This window comes from Engystomops pustulosus, chromosome 4 (genome assembly GCF_040894005.1).
Source record: "Engystomops pustulosus chromosome 4, aEngPut4.maternal, whole genome shotgun sequence".
Taxonomy (NCBI): domain Eukaryota; kingdom Metazoa; phylum Chordata; class Amphibia; order Anura; family Leptodactylidae; genus Engystomops; species Engystomops pustulosus.
The window spans coordinates 125,732,045-125,745,676 of NC_092414.1; the positions used below are offsets into that span (position 1 = coordinate 125,732,045).

Consider the following 13,632-nt stretch of genomic DNA (forward strand, 5'->3'; position numbering starts at 1 on the left):
GGTAGATTTCCTTTAATGTGTATACAGTGACTAAATATTATTACCAACTGCTATTTAGAATCTTCTTACAGTCAGATTATACTCGCCTAAAACAGATTTTGAAGCAAGATTAAACTGTTTTTTTTCAGTCTTTGCTCAATCTAGTAATGTAATGAGAGGGTGAAATTCACAGCAGGATTGTAAGTGTACTGAAGTGTGCTGATGAAACAATTCAATTTAGACCAGTCAAGAGGTTCAGCGGTAACTTGTGTGGGTGGAAATCATTTTAGTAAGTGCTTCTGAATGGCAAATATTTTAGTTTGAAGCTGCAAATATGAATTTGCATTTACAACAAGCTTTTTACCTATCTGGGGACTACCACAACTACTGACCTCATATTCAAGAGTAGAAAAAGGGATAGTTTTAAAGTGATTATAATTTTTTTTACCATCCATATGAACAGATCCTATAATAATAAAATAGAGATGCATTATTGCCCTATATAAAAGGCTTTACAAATACAGATATATAGTTCCTTATTGTACATCTGTACGCCTTAGACTTTATATATATATTATGTGTACATATGTCACTCAACTTGTATGGCAGTACACAAAGATATATGATCCCCTGGAACAAATATATGTCACCTTTATGACTTAAAGGGGTTGCCTGAGTGTGTTAAAAACAACAAACTTATACTTGCCTTCTCCGGCTCTCCCATTCTCCTGCACCACCGTTTGTCGCTGCCGTGCCAATGCTAGTTTACGAGAGCTACTTTTACATTGTGGGCACATTTGTATGTCCATATTATTACCAAGTGTCCTAGCTGAACTCATAACATCATATGATAATGGCTGTGATAAGTTACCATGGTCTTCAGTGGCAGTGTTACTCTTAGGCCTGTTCCACACTTGCGTGTGTGATGTGATGAACTCGCATCACACTCGCAACGCATGCTGCTCGGATCGCGCGGCCCAGACGCTGCAAACCCGGACTGAACTCAGCATGTCAGTTCAGTTCCGGTTCGCAGCGTTCGGGTCCTTTTTTTTTTGTTTGTTTTTTGTTCGCATCCATTCAGTATACTTGGCAGCTATCGATCTATTTCTTTTCATATCCTCCAAAAAAAATCTAATTGTTTACATTCATTAGAAGGCAAAAACACCTGATCCAGATTCATCGCTCAAAAAATACTTCACATTTTGTTACTTTTTAGTTAAATTTTCTATCCATAGAATCCAAAAAAATGGATTTACTGTAGAACAGTGGCAGATCCATCACACAAAGAACATAAACAGAGACCAAAAAGTCCCAGTCATAGCATCAGTAGATTTCTATAATAGTAAAATTGCTCAGCAGATCCAATCACATTGAACCTTTAACACGGGAATCCATAAACAGAGAATTCCTACATACCCTATATAACATAAGTTTATCACCCAATAAATTAACAGCCCTATATTCTCACTCTACTTATTAAAGTTCTACTTTAAAGTTTCACATGAACATATGCATGCCCACGCGTGTATACAATTGCGGGCTGGAAAGAGGAGGCCACAATATGCAGGGGATGGAGGACAGGAGGCTACAAAATGAGGGGGAAGGAGGACGGGAGGCCACAATATGAGGGGGAAGGAGGACAGGAGGTTACAAAATGAGGGGGAAGGAGGACGGGAGGTCACAATATGAGTCGGATAGAGGACAAGGGGCCACAGTATGAGGGAATGTATAGGATAGTAGCTGGAATGGGGAATGGAGGGAAGAAGCCACAATATAAGGGGGATGGAGAACAGAGGGCACAGTATGAGGGAGATGGAGGACAGAGGGCATAGTATCAGGGAGATAGAGGACAAGAGGCCACAATATGCAAGGGATAGACGACATTAGGCTACAATATGAGTGGGTGGAGGACAGGAGTCTACAATATGAGGGGGATGGAGGACAGGAGACTACAATATGAGGGAGATGTAGGACAGCAGACTACCATATGAGGGAGGGTGGAAGATAAGGGCCACAATATGAGGGAAATGGGGGAACAGGAGGACCCAATATGGGGGAGAATTGAGGACAGAGGCCACAATATGAGGGAGATAGAGGATAGGAGGCCACACTATGCATGTTGAACGACCTTGAACACACAGTCGAGGTGGGCGGATACATAATTGCAAGTCCCGCGGCTTGCTCACAACTCCTTTCCCTACGTCATCCGGCTGTCACCTGAATTATAACATGCCTACGGCACATGCGCGGCTTTACTGCTTAGCTTCCTGCTTCCGCGCATGGCATGGATGACGCATGGCATGGCTGGATGACGTAGGGAAAGGTGGTGTGAGCAAGCCGCGGGACTCGCACATATGTATCCGCCCACCTCGACTCGCTAGACTGTCTGCCTGATTTTATTGGCTGAGGAAAGGTTGCCCATATGCTATGAGGGCTCGATGGGAACCTGCCCGCAACTTAATTTTTTCAAACAGCGGTGACAGTTTCTCTTTAAGATGGATCCTAGTAAGGTCCAGGCTGTCCAGAATTGGCCTCAACCCACAGAGTGAAAGGTGATACAGAGATTCATCAAGGGATTTTCATCTATTATTGCTCCTATCACTGCTCTCACCGGAATATCAGCTAACCCCCAGAAATGGCCTCCAGAGTCTGTCCAAGCCTTTAAGCAGCTTAAACAAGCCTTCCTTTCGGCCGCTATTCTAAACCAGCCACATTCAGCATTACCATTCTTTCTGGAAGTCGATGGATCTTCTTTTGCTGTTGGAGCAGTGTTCTTTCAACCATCTCCTACTGGGAAAACTCACCCTTGCGGATTTTTCTCCAAGAAATTCTCTGTAGCAGAGAAATATCATAGCATTGGGGAAAAGAAGCTTCAAGCTGACATTGGAGGAGTGGAGAGTTGGAATGAGCCTTACATCCAGTTACAGTATACACTGACCATAAGAATCTCCTGCACCTGCATTCAACCTGAAGTATGAACCCCTGTCAAGCTCGATGGACACTCTTCTTTTCCAGGTTCACCCTACAAGTCACCTATCACCCAGGCACAAAAAAGGAAAGGCAGATGCGTTTTTCAGATCTTACGAACCAGCAGATAAGGAGATTTAAGCCACCCTAGAACACTTCCGTGGTCTGCTTATGAAGGAATTCCAACTCCATCACTTGAAAAAACGTTTGTTCTGAATTGTGATGATAGTTGATGGGGTGGGCACTTCTCGTTTCTGTGGGCATGGAGGAGTCAAAAAGAATTTCTGTCAAGGAAATACTGGTGGCCCTCTATTGCTCCAGATGTACATATGTTGCTGTCTATTTTCAGTGTGCTCAACATAAAAATGTACCTGGGCATCCTATTGGTCTTCTAAAACCACTCCCAATTTCATATACTCTAGGGACACCTACCTCAATGGACTTAATTTCAGATCTGCCTCCATTTAAGGGTTACAACACGATCTTGGTTCGATTCTCCAAGATGTCACATTTTGTCCCCTTACAGGGGTTACCTTCTGCAGCTATGCTAGCCTCCATTTTCATTCAAGGTATATTGCGTCTTCACGGGTGTCCCAAGAAGGAACGCAATTCACATCTTGATTCTGGTGAGCTCTAAATGATCTAATTGAAATCATCAAACTCAGTTTCTCCTATACTCATCATCCAGAACCCAATGGGGTAAATCAAGACCTGCAGAAGTTCCTGCAGCTGTACCTTTCCCCAGTCCAAGATAATTGGATAGAATTACTACCATGGGACGAGTTTGCACACAATAATCTGTTCCATGAAAACATCAGACTGCTACAAAGTTCATGGGGATAAAAAGAGATGCCCAGTTCAATTATAGTCTATTGAAGATAAAGTATGGTTATCCACTTGCTTTATCAGACTCTCCGTACCTAGGATGAAGTTCGCTGCTCGTTTCGTTAGTCCTTTCTCCATAACTCAAGTCATCAATCCTGTGTCTTATCATCTTGTTCTGCCACCATCCAAACGGATCAACAATGTCTTCCATGTATAAATGAGTTTCCTGAACCATTTGTCTTTACTGTGTGCTCCAGTCCTCTGCCTGCTCTGTGCACTCATGTGTTCCAGAACCTGTATTTGTGACCACTACTCCCCAATCTGTTCCTGCCTCCATTTGCCTGTCCTTTGCCCCGGCTTCATACCAGTCACCACCAGTCGAGGTTTCATCATCTGCCACTTCGCTACTGGCTAATCTTCCTGTAAGTCCCTGGCAGTAAAACCGAACCTGCTTTGCGGCGGTCTCTGGTGCTTAGGGAAGCTGGCAAAGCGCCATTTCATCCGACCTGCTATGTTAGTGGCTGCAGGGACAATATGCGGGGGATGGAGGGCAGTAGACTATCATATGTGGGAGAATGGAGGGCAGGAGGCCATAATATGAGGGGTAGAGGGGGGGGGGCAGGAGGCCACAACATGGAGGGCAGAGGGCCACAGTATAAGGGAAATGGTGGAAAAAAGCCACAATATGAGAGAGGGTGGAGGAAAGAGACCATAATATGAGGGGAATGGAGGGCAGAGGCCATAATATGAGAGAGATGGAGGACCAAATATGAGGGAGAATGGAGGACCGAGGCCACAATATAGATGGGATAGAGGTTGGAAGGTTACAATATGAGGGGAATGAAGGACAGGGGTCTAGAATATGAGGGGGGTGGAGGACAGGAAGGTACAATATGAGGTGGATGGACGACAGGAGGCTACAATATGAGTAAGGATGGAGGACAGGAGGCTACAATATGAGAGGGATAAAGGAAAACGCTACAGAGAGAGTAATATAAAATGTAACATTTACATTAAAATCAATATTCCTCACTATTGCATTGTAGCCTTGGAATTGATTAATATGTAATTTACTCCTGAGCTTATGATGGATGAAGGACAGGAGGCTACAATATGAGGGGGATGAGGGACAGGAGGCTACAATATGAAGGGGATGGATGACAGGAGGCTACAATATGAAGGGGATGGATGACAGGAGGCTACAATATGAAGGGGATGGAGGACAGGAGGCTACAATATGAAGAAGGATAGAGGACAGGAGTCTATAATATGAGGGGGATGCAGAAGAGGAGCCTACAATATGAGAGGGTTGGAGGACAGGAGGCCACAATATAAAGGGGGGGATGGAGGACAGAGGGCACAATATAAGGGAGGATGGAGGACAGGACGCCATAATATGAGGGTGGTGAAGAACAGGAGGCCACAATATGAAACAGGGAGTTCTCTTCCTGTTTGTAACTCCAATGCTGCCCTATGCAGCAGGATTTTGGCTAATGATACTAGGCTACTGTGAGCCATCCACTGGATGCACCACTATATTTTATTGTAGTCAGAACACTACAATTAGGATGTAGTGGTATATGTATTTTCAGTAATAGATTAGAGACCATTCATTTTACATTATCTGCTATTCAAAGATAGATGAATATTTTTCATTACAATGTAGTAATGAATATGAATCTAAATATCATGATTGCTAAGTGACTAAAAGTCATGCATGTAAAGAAAAAAAGTACATAATTATCTTTGCTAATTATCTTTATAATGAAACGTGATATTCAACACTTTGGTTGTCATAGTAACATAGCAAAATATACCAATGGGCTCTGACATCAGCAAAGTATATGTTTATACAACATTACCTTTGTAGAATTGCTATTATGAGAGGAATTTGAGGGATCAGCAGGGGACAAGACATGAAACTTATAATTAATGACTACTCACAGCTGCATGACCAGATACAAATGGCTTGGACTCTCATAGATATCTTCCAGGGCAACAATGTTCTCGTGTTTGATTCTGATGGAAACAGAAAAACAGTAGATTAACTTCTGGGTAAATCATTAACTGTAGTGAACTGATCTACTTGAAAATGCAATTTGAGAGTGTGAACAATTCGTTACAGGGATACATCAGTAATTACTATCTGTGAAGAACATGCAGCATTAAAGTTCAATAAGACCATTCATTTTTATAAAGTATGAAACAGTTGTAAATACAATGAGGTAGAATCAGAGCTATGAGGTAGGAAAGGATGTAGCTTGAAATAAAAATTTTGGGGCAGGTTTGCTAATCAAAAGTGAAATTCTTGAAGTGTGTTAGATATTCTTGGAACACATATGTCAAAGTGGTGTGGACTAACAGATGGAACCGTGATATACATGGCGCATCTAGTTTCAGCTTTTACTATAAGACACTTAGGCTGAAAAGGTCTTGTTCCTCATATATGATATCACAAAAGTAAAGTTAAAGGGGTTGTCCACTTTCAGCAAATATTCTGCTGGATAATTAAGAAGGTGTAGCAAGAGCTCGATTACTATTGGAGCTTATGCTCTGGGCCAGCAATTATACACCAACTTTCTACACTTTCTTTCTACTTTATTCAAGTCCTCAGGACGCTTCTATAATTATAAACTGTGACAGAGCAGGGAGCAATGAGTTACTGCTTAAATTAGCATGTTGGCAATTTGCAAAAAATAAGTAGGTTTTGTTTGTAGTTTGGGCATCCAGTCTCTAAAAGGTTCACCATCACTGCCATAGTGTATTGAACACATGGGGCATGATTCCTCACACAATATAGAGCAATACAACATTTTTAACTCCTTTCAGATCGCACTGACTTTAAACGTTGCTGCACTTTATTTCTGCTCCCGCAATAGTCGGAAGCAGGATTGGGTCAGAGGCACCCGGAGACCCTAGGGAGAAGGCAGGAGCGGTTTATTACTACTTCTGCTTTCTCCAATCCTGAAGTAGTGCGATCACGTGATCGCCAGGTATAAAAGAGTTAGTCAGAGCGGATGGATCTGATCAGACCCAGTACAGCTCTGGTCAGAATCAGCCTTCACAGGGGGTTGTTTACCCCACTAACTGGGGCTCTTATAGATGCCCCAGTTATAGGGTAAAACTTGTAAATGAAAAATAAATGTAAAAATTAAAAAAAAAAAGTAAAATATTTCCCAAGTTTTTTTTTTTAATAACCTCATGGGGAATATAGAAAACACACACAAACAATATGAATAAATGTTCATAAAAATACATTCCCTTTTCCCAATATAATAAAGAAAATCCACCACTACACTATAAAAAATATTGCCATAATCTGCCCGTTTGCCCAGACTATACATATTATATATCAAAATGACGGAAACAAAATAGGGAATTCATTAATAATGTTCATTTTGAGTTAATTTGGAAATGTAAAAAAACAAATCATTTACAAAAAAGAAACCCTTTTTTTTCCACTTTTAACCCCAAATAAAACTTTAAATGATAAAAAAATGTAAAACTTTTATAATGTTTTAACTACCCTATGTGTCCCTGAAAAAAGACAGCAAAAATTTTAAGGTAACACGCAAAAAAAGAGGTTCGCTAAAAATACCCTGGTCATTACAGCCTTTTCAGGCTGCATCATTAAGGGGTTAAATGAATAGTGCAGATAATAATAGTAAGCTTTGCAATATACTTTATTAAAGAAATCTGCTCATATGCCCTTCTTTTTCATCTGCGTTATTTCAGCAATTTCCGTAAATTCATCTCTCCATACACCAATGACAGCTGATCAGATAAGAAACTAATAATGTTCCTAATGACTTTACAGATCGAGTATAGTCTAATCACTTCAGAGAGCTGAATAATCAAGGGAAATATTCTCTAGTTATTGAAATAGTTAATCTTTAGTCTTCTTATCTGCTTGAGGTGGCCACTCAAAGCATTCAGATGCAAAAGACACAGTGGGGGAAATTTATGTAGACTGGCATATCCAAAAATTACCCCCGTGCATAGAGACTACAGTGAATCCGGCAGGGCGGCCCTGACATGACCAAAGTGGCGTTTAAAAAGCTGAAAATAGCTTTGGAGATTTTCATGCATAATAAATCCCCCCGTGGCTGCTTTCCTTAATGAAGTACATTACAAGGTTTACTATTGTCATCTGCTCTATTCATTTCTGAAATCAAAAGAAATTAGCTTCAAAGGTTTAGTTACTCTGTAACTGGTTAAAAGAAATCTACCATTTACTTTTATGCATGGTGAACCAAACATGCCTTGAGAATGTTGTTGTGACATTGATACAGAAACATATCTTGTTTAATGCCTGGACGGAAAAAAAACAATTATAAAATTCAGGACCTGGGGGAAGCTGGGTGCAGTACATAAACAAATTACTTCCACATACACAAGAGATGCCAGAACTGTCCAGACAGAAATTATCAACCTAAGCTGGATGACTCATACATAGCAGCTGGGGGATAGTGCAGCGATTGATTACTTCTGCCTGTCAGGGACAACTCAGTGATGACATATTGTCGGCTTTTGCTGGGCGGGGCAAGGCTGAAGCAGAGCAAAATTAGGGTAAGGAGAGGGCGAGGGCAGCAACATGGGCAACAGAGCCTCATTATCATAATTTTTTTATTGTTTTTTGAGCAAAACGACTCAGTTCAGGGATTAAATAAAATATGTTTCTGCATCAGTGTAGCTACAGCATTCTCAAGGTATGTTTGGTTCATCATAATGCGTAAAAAAAATGGTAGATTTCCTTTAGCTTTATGGCAGCCAATCCAGCAATATGTCAGGGCCGAGCAGGAGACACTTGAACCCCGGATGACACAAAAAACCTAAAAACAATTTTACCTTTAAAATGTCACATACCAATTAGTGACATTTTGCCCAAAACATCCACCGTCATGAAAGGGTTATGAGAAAAATAAAACATATTTTCTACTGTTTGCACAGAACATGAGACAATGCTTAGTTTAATGCACACTGAACATACAATGAAGTCAAGATTAACATGCAATAAATGGCTTGTCTAAAGTACGTTATATCAAGTACATGGAAAGAGGGGGTAGGACAAGAATACTGTGATAAAACACAGTAAATAGAGGTGCTTAATAACAAAGTGAAACAAGGCATTGATTATTCCGGCAAAGCAGCAGATGGTCTGTTATCTAGAATTCAGACAACACAGACACACATCGCACATATTACTCATGTGTAAAACACATAGGTCCCAATTACTTATTCTAGGAATTCTGACACCGTGCCTACATAAATAAATGCATAGTTACCAACTATTTTGTATTTCATCTAAACTTATGCAATCAACCAAGTGAAATATAAAAAACTGCTACAAATGCACCTGCTACATCTGTAAAGAAGAGGAAAAAATTACGGTACTATAATTTTACACATGGTCAGTAGTGGAGCATTTCCATAATAAAGCATCGTCAAGACTTTTTTATTGTACCCTAGAGGTTTTAAGTTGTAAAGGTTTATGAAACAGTATCTCCACGTCTTATGACTGTGGATAACATTTAACACTGCTATATGCATGATGTACTATGCCCATAGCTCCCAACCGTCCCGATTTTGACGGGACTTTCCCGTTTTTCGTACCTCTGCCCCGCGTCACGGGCAGCTATGAGATTGTTACGGATTTTCCCCCCAGGTCCCGGCGCTGTGTCCACATAGTAAATATTTTGAAAGTCAGAACTCACAGTACAGAATGGCTTCTACAGACATCGGGAGGGAATCCTTTTCAGAGAAGTGTCGGGCTTAGCGGAGAGAGCAGGGACCACGTCATCAGCTTCAGATCAGCATCTGTCCATATATGGTCACTGCATCTCCTAGGCTTCCCCAGAGCAGACATCGGGCAGGGAATCCTTTTCAGAGAAGTGTCGGCTTAGCAGACAGAGCAGGGACCACGTCATCAGGTCAGATCAGCATCTGTCCATATATGGTCTCCAGGGCTTCCCCAGACACAAGATATTTATTTAATTAAATTACATAAAGTTTTGGCCAGGCTGAGATTCGAACCTGGGGCCCTCTGCACTGTAGACAGGAGCTTAACTAACTGAGCTATAAGCCCAGTGATACAGAGCTGAGGATTTCTGGTAACTAAGACATGTTATCTGCCATTTACACTGTGACACAGACTAATGCACTGATATATAGAGAGGGATCTTCTCAGAGGTTATTATTGTAATTATTGAGACTATTATTATTATTATAAATTTTATTATTTTTATTATTATGGAGATGATTATTAATAATGGTAAAAATAATAATAATAATAGTCTCAATAATTACAATAATCTGAGAAGATCCCTCCCTATATACCAAGGCAGTATATAGTCATAGATCTTAGTTACCAAAATTCTCCACCTTGTTAATCACAGAGGTTATAGCTCAGTTGGTTGGGGCGCTGTGTTATTATTGTACATGGACACTGCAGGTTCTGGGTTCAAATCCCAATGAGGATACATTTTTTTTTTTATTGAGATGATTTTTATTATTTTAATATGGCTAAAATTTGTGGCGTGGCCAGGGAGTGATTGGGGGTGTGGCTACGCGTGCCGCCATTTTGTCCCTCTTTCCTTTTCATAAATGTTGGGAGGTTTGCTATGCCACATCACAGATAGGAAGGAAGTAATTTTGTTGCCCCCTCCCAAAAAAAGTTCTATGCCTATGTAACTGTAGAGCTTTGGCTTGTTGGACACAAAGGTGTTGATGTGTAAAAATAAGCTCTCTCCCAGATTCTTATTGCCTCTGTTGATTGCTTCCCACTCCAGCTCTTCTAATTTGGCTACCCTTCAAAACATTGACAGGTCCCCAAGAGGCTCGACATAACAGGGCATATCACAGCCATGCCCAAAAGCTTTTTATTGATATACTCACAAACAAAAGTTAAAATCGCACATATCAGAATAAAAAGTGCCAAACACCTCATCTGACCTAGCTTTCACCTCTTCAGGTATTTTCCAGAGCATAGTGTTTGATGTAATCTCCTGTGTTCAAATACAAAATATTTCCATCCTATACTTCCAACTTACTCCAAAGATTTTACTCCAAAAATTTTCTACCAGTCCTTCCCACATACATGGTAGAAAATTAAAAATAAGGATAGGAGAACATATAAGGAATATTAAAAAAAGGTGTAAAAACATTTCTGCACATTTTAGAGCTAAACACAATCAAAACCTTAAGGGATTGGGGTTTTTTTAGGTCTTGAAGTTGTTAAATACCACTGGAGGGGTAAAGATATCAATACAAAACTTAATGCAGAGAGGGGTTCTGGATATACCAGTTGGGGACATTAATTGGTTGACTTAATTCATTAACATATAAAGTCACAAATAACTGTTAGATATGAGAATGGAACTCTTCCTTTTATTACTGCTCTACCAAATAAGAATTTGGATAGTGATTGGCTGAACCGATGAACGTACCAGAACGGGGACTAGGAATAGAGATGCATGGACGAATGCATTCCCTGACTGGCTCTGTCGTACTAGAAAGAGAACTGTTAGGAGATTGGAAGAAGAACTAGATATGTCTGTGATGTTATTGGAGAGGGGTGAAATGTGGGTGTGTCTTCGTTCTACTTAGTGATTGGTCTCTGAGAACACAATTGGAAATTCATAAGATTTTTAGGAATATGTTTTAGAATGTGAATGTATATTAAAGAGAATGAACCTCTTCATTTAAAAAGTATATTGATGGAGATTATGCAATAAACACATATGATATACACACAAAGATATGCAGATAGCGATCCCGTACTGATGAAAAGATCGATGTAACAAAGTGTTTTATTTGTTTTTAGTGAGTAAATTGGATGTATAGGATGGAAATATTTTGTATTTAAACGCCAGAGATTAAGTCAAACACCATGTCCCGGAAGAAGCCTGAAGAGACGAAACCTAGATCATCCAAGGTGTTTGGCATTTTTTATTCTGATATGCACAATTTTAACTTTTGTTTGTCAGTATACCAATAAATGCTTTTTATTTACTTGCCTCTGTGATCTGCACAATCAATTTACTTTCCCATGTAGGACCTATAGCAGACCTCGGACACCAAGGTGGAGCGGGGTCTGCGGTGGAGTCTTGCATAGGAAGCGGAAAAGGAACAAAAAAAACCTCGATGGATCTTCCATTTTCAATATAAAAGAGGCTGGTGAGATTGTTCTTTGGAATAGTGGCTAATGACTTATTGATGGAGTAGAGCACTGACATTTTGAACTTTTGTAGATTTTCTGGTTATTGTGGGAGCGTGCCTAGTCAGAGGCTCCTCCGTGTTTAACCCCCTACCTCCCAGGTATCTACTTCAGTGAAAGCAATATGTTCGGGTCTGCTTATCTCTATACAAGACATAAATATTTTACATAGCCCAATATTGCACAAGTAGTTGTATATCAATTCAATACCTTTAGTGAGAAACCTTAGTAACAATAAAAATGCAGGACCAACCAATGTAAATGAATCAAACATTAAAATCTTAACTGCATGTTATGTTACTACAATTTTGATTGATGAAATAAAATTACAATTTTCAACTTTATTTAGCATCATTTATTTGGGTATAGGAGAATCCCTTTTAAATTTTAGTTATTTATTGCCCATCATGGAGTGTGATTGGTGTAGGTCAGACTGTGAGTAGTTCAGAGGGTGTTCCTTGGAGCTCTGCAGGGACCCTAAGGACTGAGGTTCTTGTATAGCACTGTAGGTTTAAGATGGGGGAATAAGTGCTGAAAGGTAATGAGGGCTAAGTGTATCTTTAGCTCTATGAAAGCCCTGGTGGAGGTCAGCCTAGGTCAGCCTGTTGGAAGGCCTGTGTGCAAAAGTTTGTGAGCAAATCAGTTCTGTGGTTAACCAAGTGAGAGACTGGAAGGTTATAGGAGGGTTGAGTGAGGTATCAACCTTGGGAGAACTAGTGACCAGTGTTACTAGATGACTGACTGATCTATGGCATTTATTAAAACAAATAAAATGCAATCAGATTGGCGCACGTCCAAAGAAACTATAAAAATTATGCGAACGGCTAGTAGTCGCTGATATAATTAGTCGGTGACCTGCACCCAAACAACACTATGAATCACAAGAGTGAACCACTAGAATAAAATTTATCAGTATGTCTGTGCCTACTAAAGTTAACAAAGCACTAATCACACAGCAACTATGGTACCCATACCTCAAATGCACTCATATACGTGTACCTTATGCGTCGTTAGTAATATAACTCAACCACATAAAATTGTATAGGTACCTGTGAATGTAGTGGTGACTCGTTGCTTCAGGATGTTGAAATTTCCAAATGCTGTAATAGCACAGACCTAGGTGGGGATCAGACGTTAGAGGGTTTGCTCCGTCCCAGTTGACCCACGTAGTGTGTGCGGATGCACAAGCTGTGTGATTTAATCCTGCTAGGAGTGGAGCCCCCGCCGGTGGCTAACACTCCGATCGCTGGTTTGCAAAGTTCCGTTATGGCGACGTCACCAGGTACGGGAAGTTCAGAGGAACATATTGTTTCCTACGCATTTCGAAGACCTCAAGCTGTCTTCTTAGTCAGGGAATCCCTGATGAAGCAAATCCTCTAACATCTGATCCCCACCTAGGTCCGTGCTATTACAGCATTTGGAAATTTCAACATCCGGAAGCAACGAGTCACCACTACATTCACAGGTACCTATACAATTTTATGTGGTTGAGATATACTACTAACAACGCATAAGGTACACGTATATGAGTGCATTTGAGGTATTGGTGCCATAGTTGCTGTGTGATTTAGTGCTTTGTTAACTTTAGTAGGCGCAGATATACTGGATAAATTCTATGGCATTTATTGTTTTGTGAACGGGTCAGC

General features: G+C 40.4%; 1 protein-coding gene across 1 annotated transcript in view; it reads right to left on the reverse strand.

Moving 5' to 3' along the window:
* CAMK1D (calcium/calmodulin dependent protein kinase ID) overlaps positions 1 to 13,632 on the reverse strand; it is a 189,528-nt gene that overhangs the window by 55,825 nt on the left and 120,071 nt on the right. Inside the window, exon 3 of the mRNA XM_072147343.1 lies at positions 5,716 to 5,790. Coding sequence (XP_072003444.1) covers positions 5,716 to 5,790 — 75 coding nt within the window. The remainder of the gene's footprint in view (positions 1 to 5,715; positions 5,791 to 13,632) is intronic.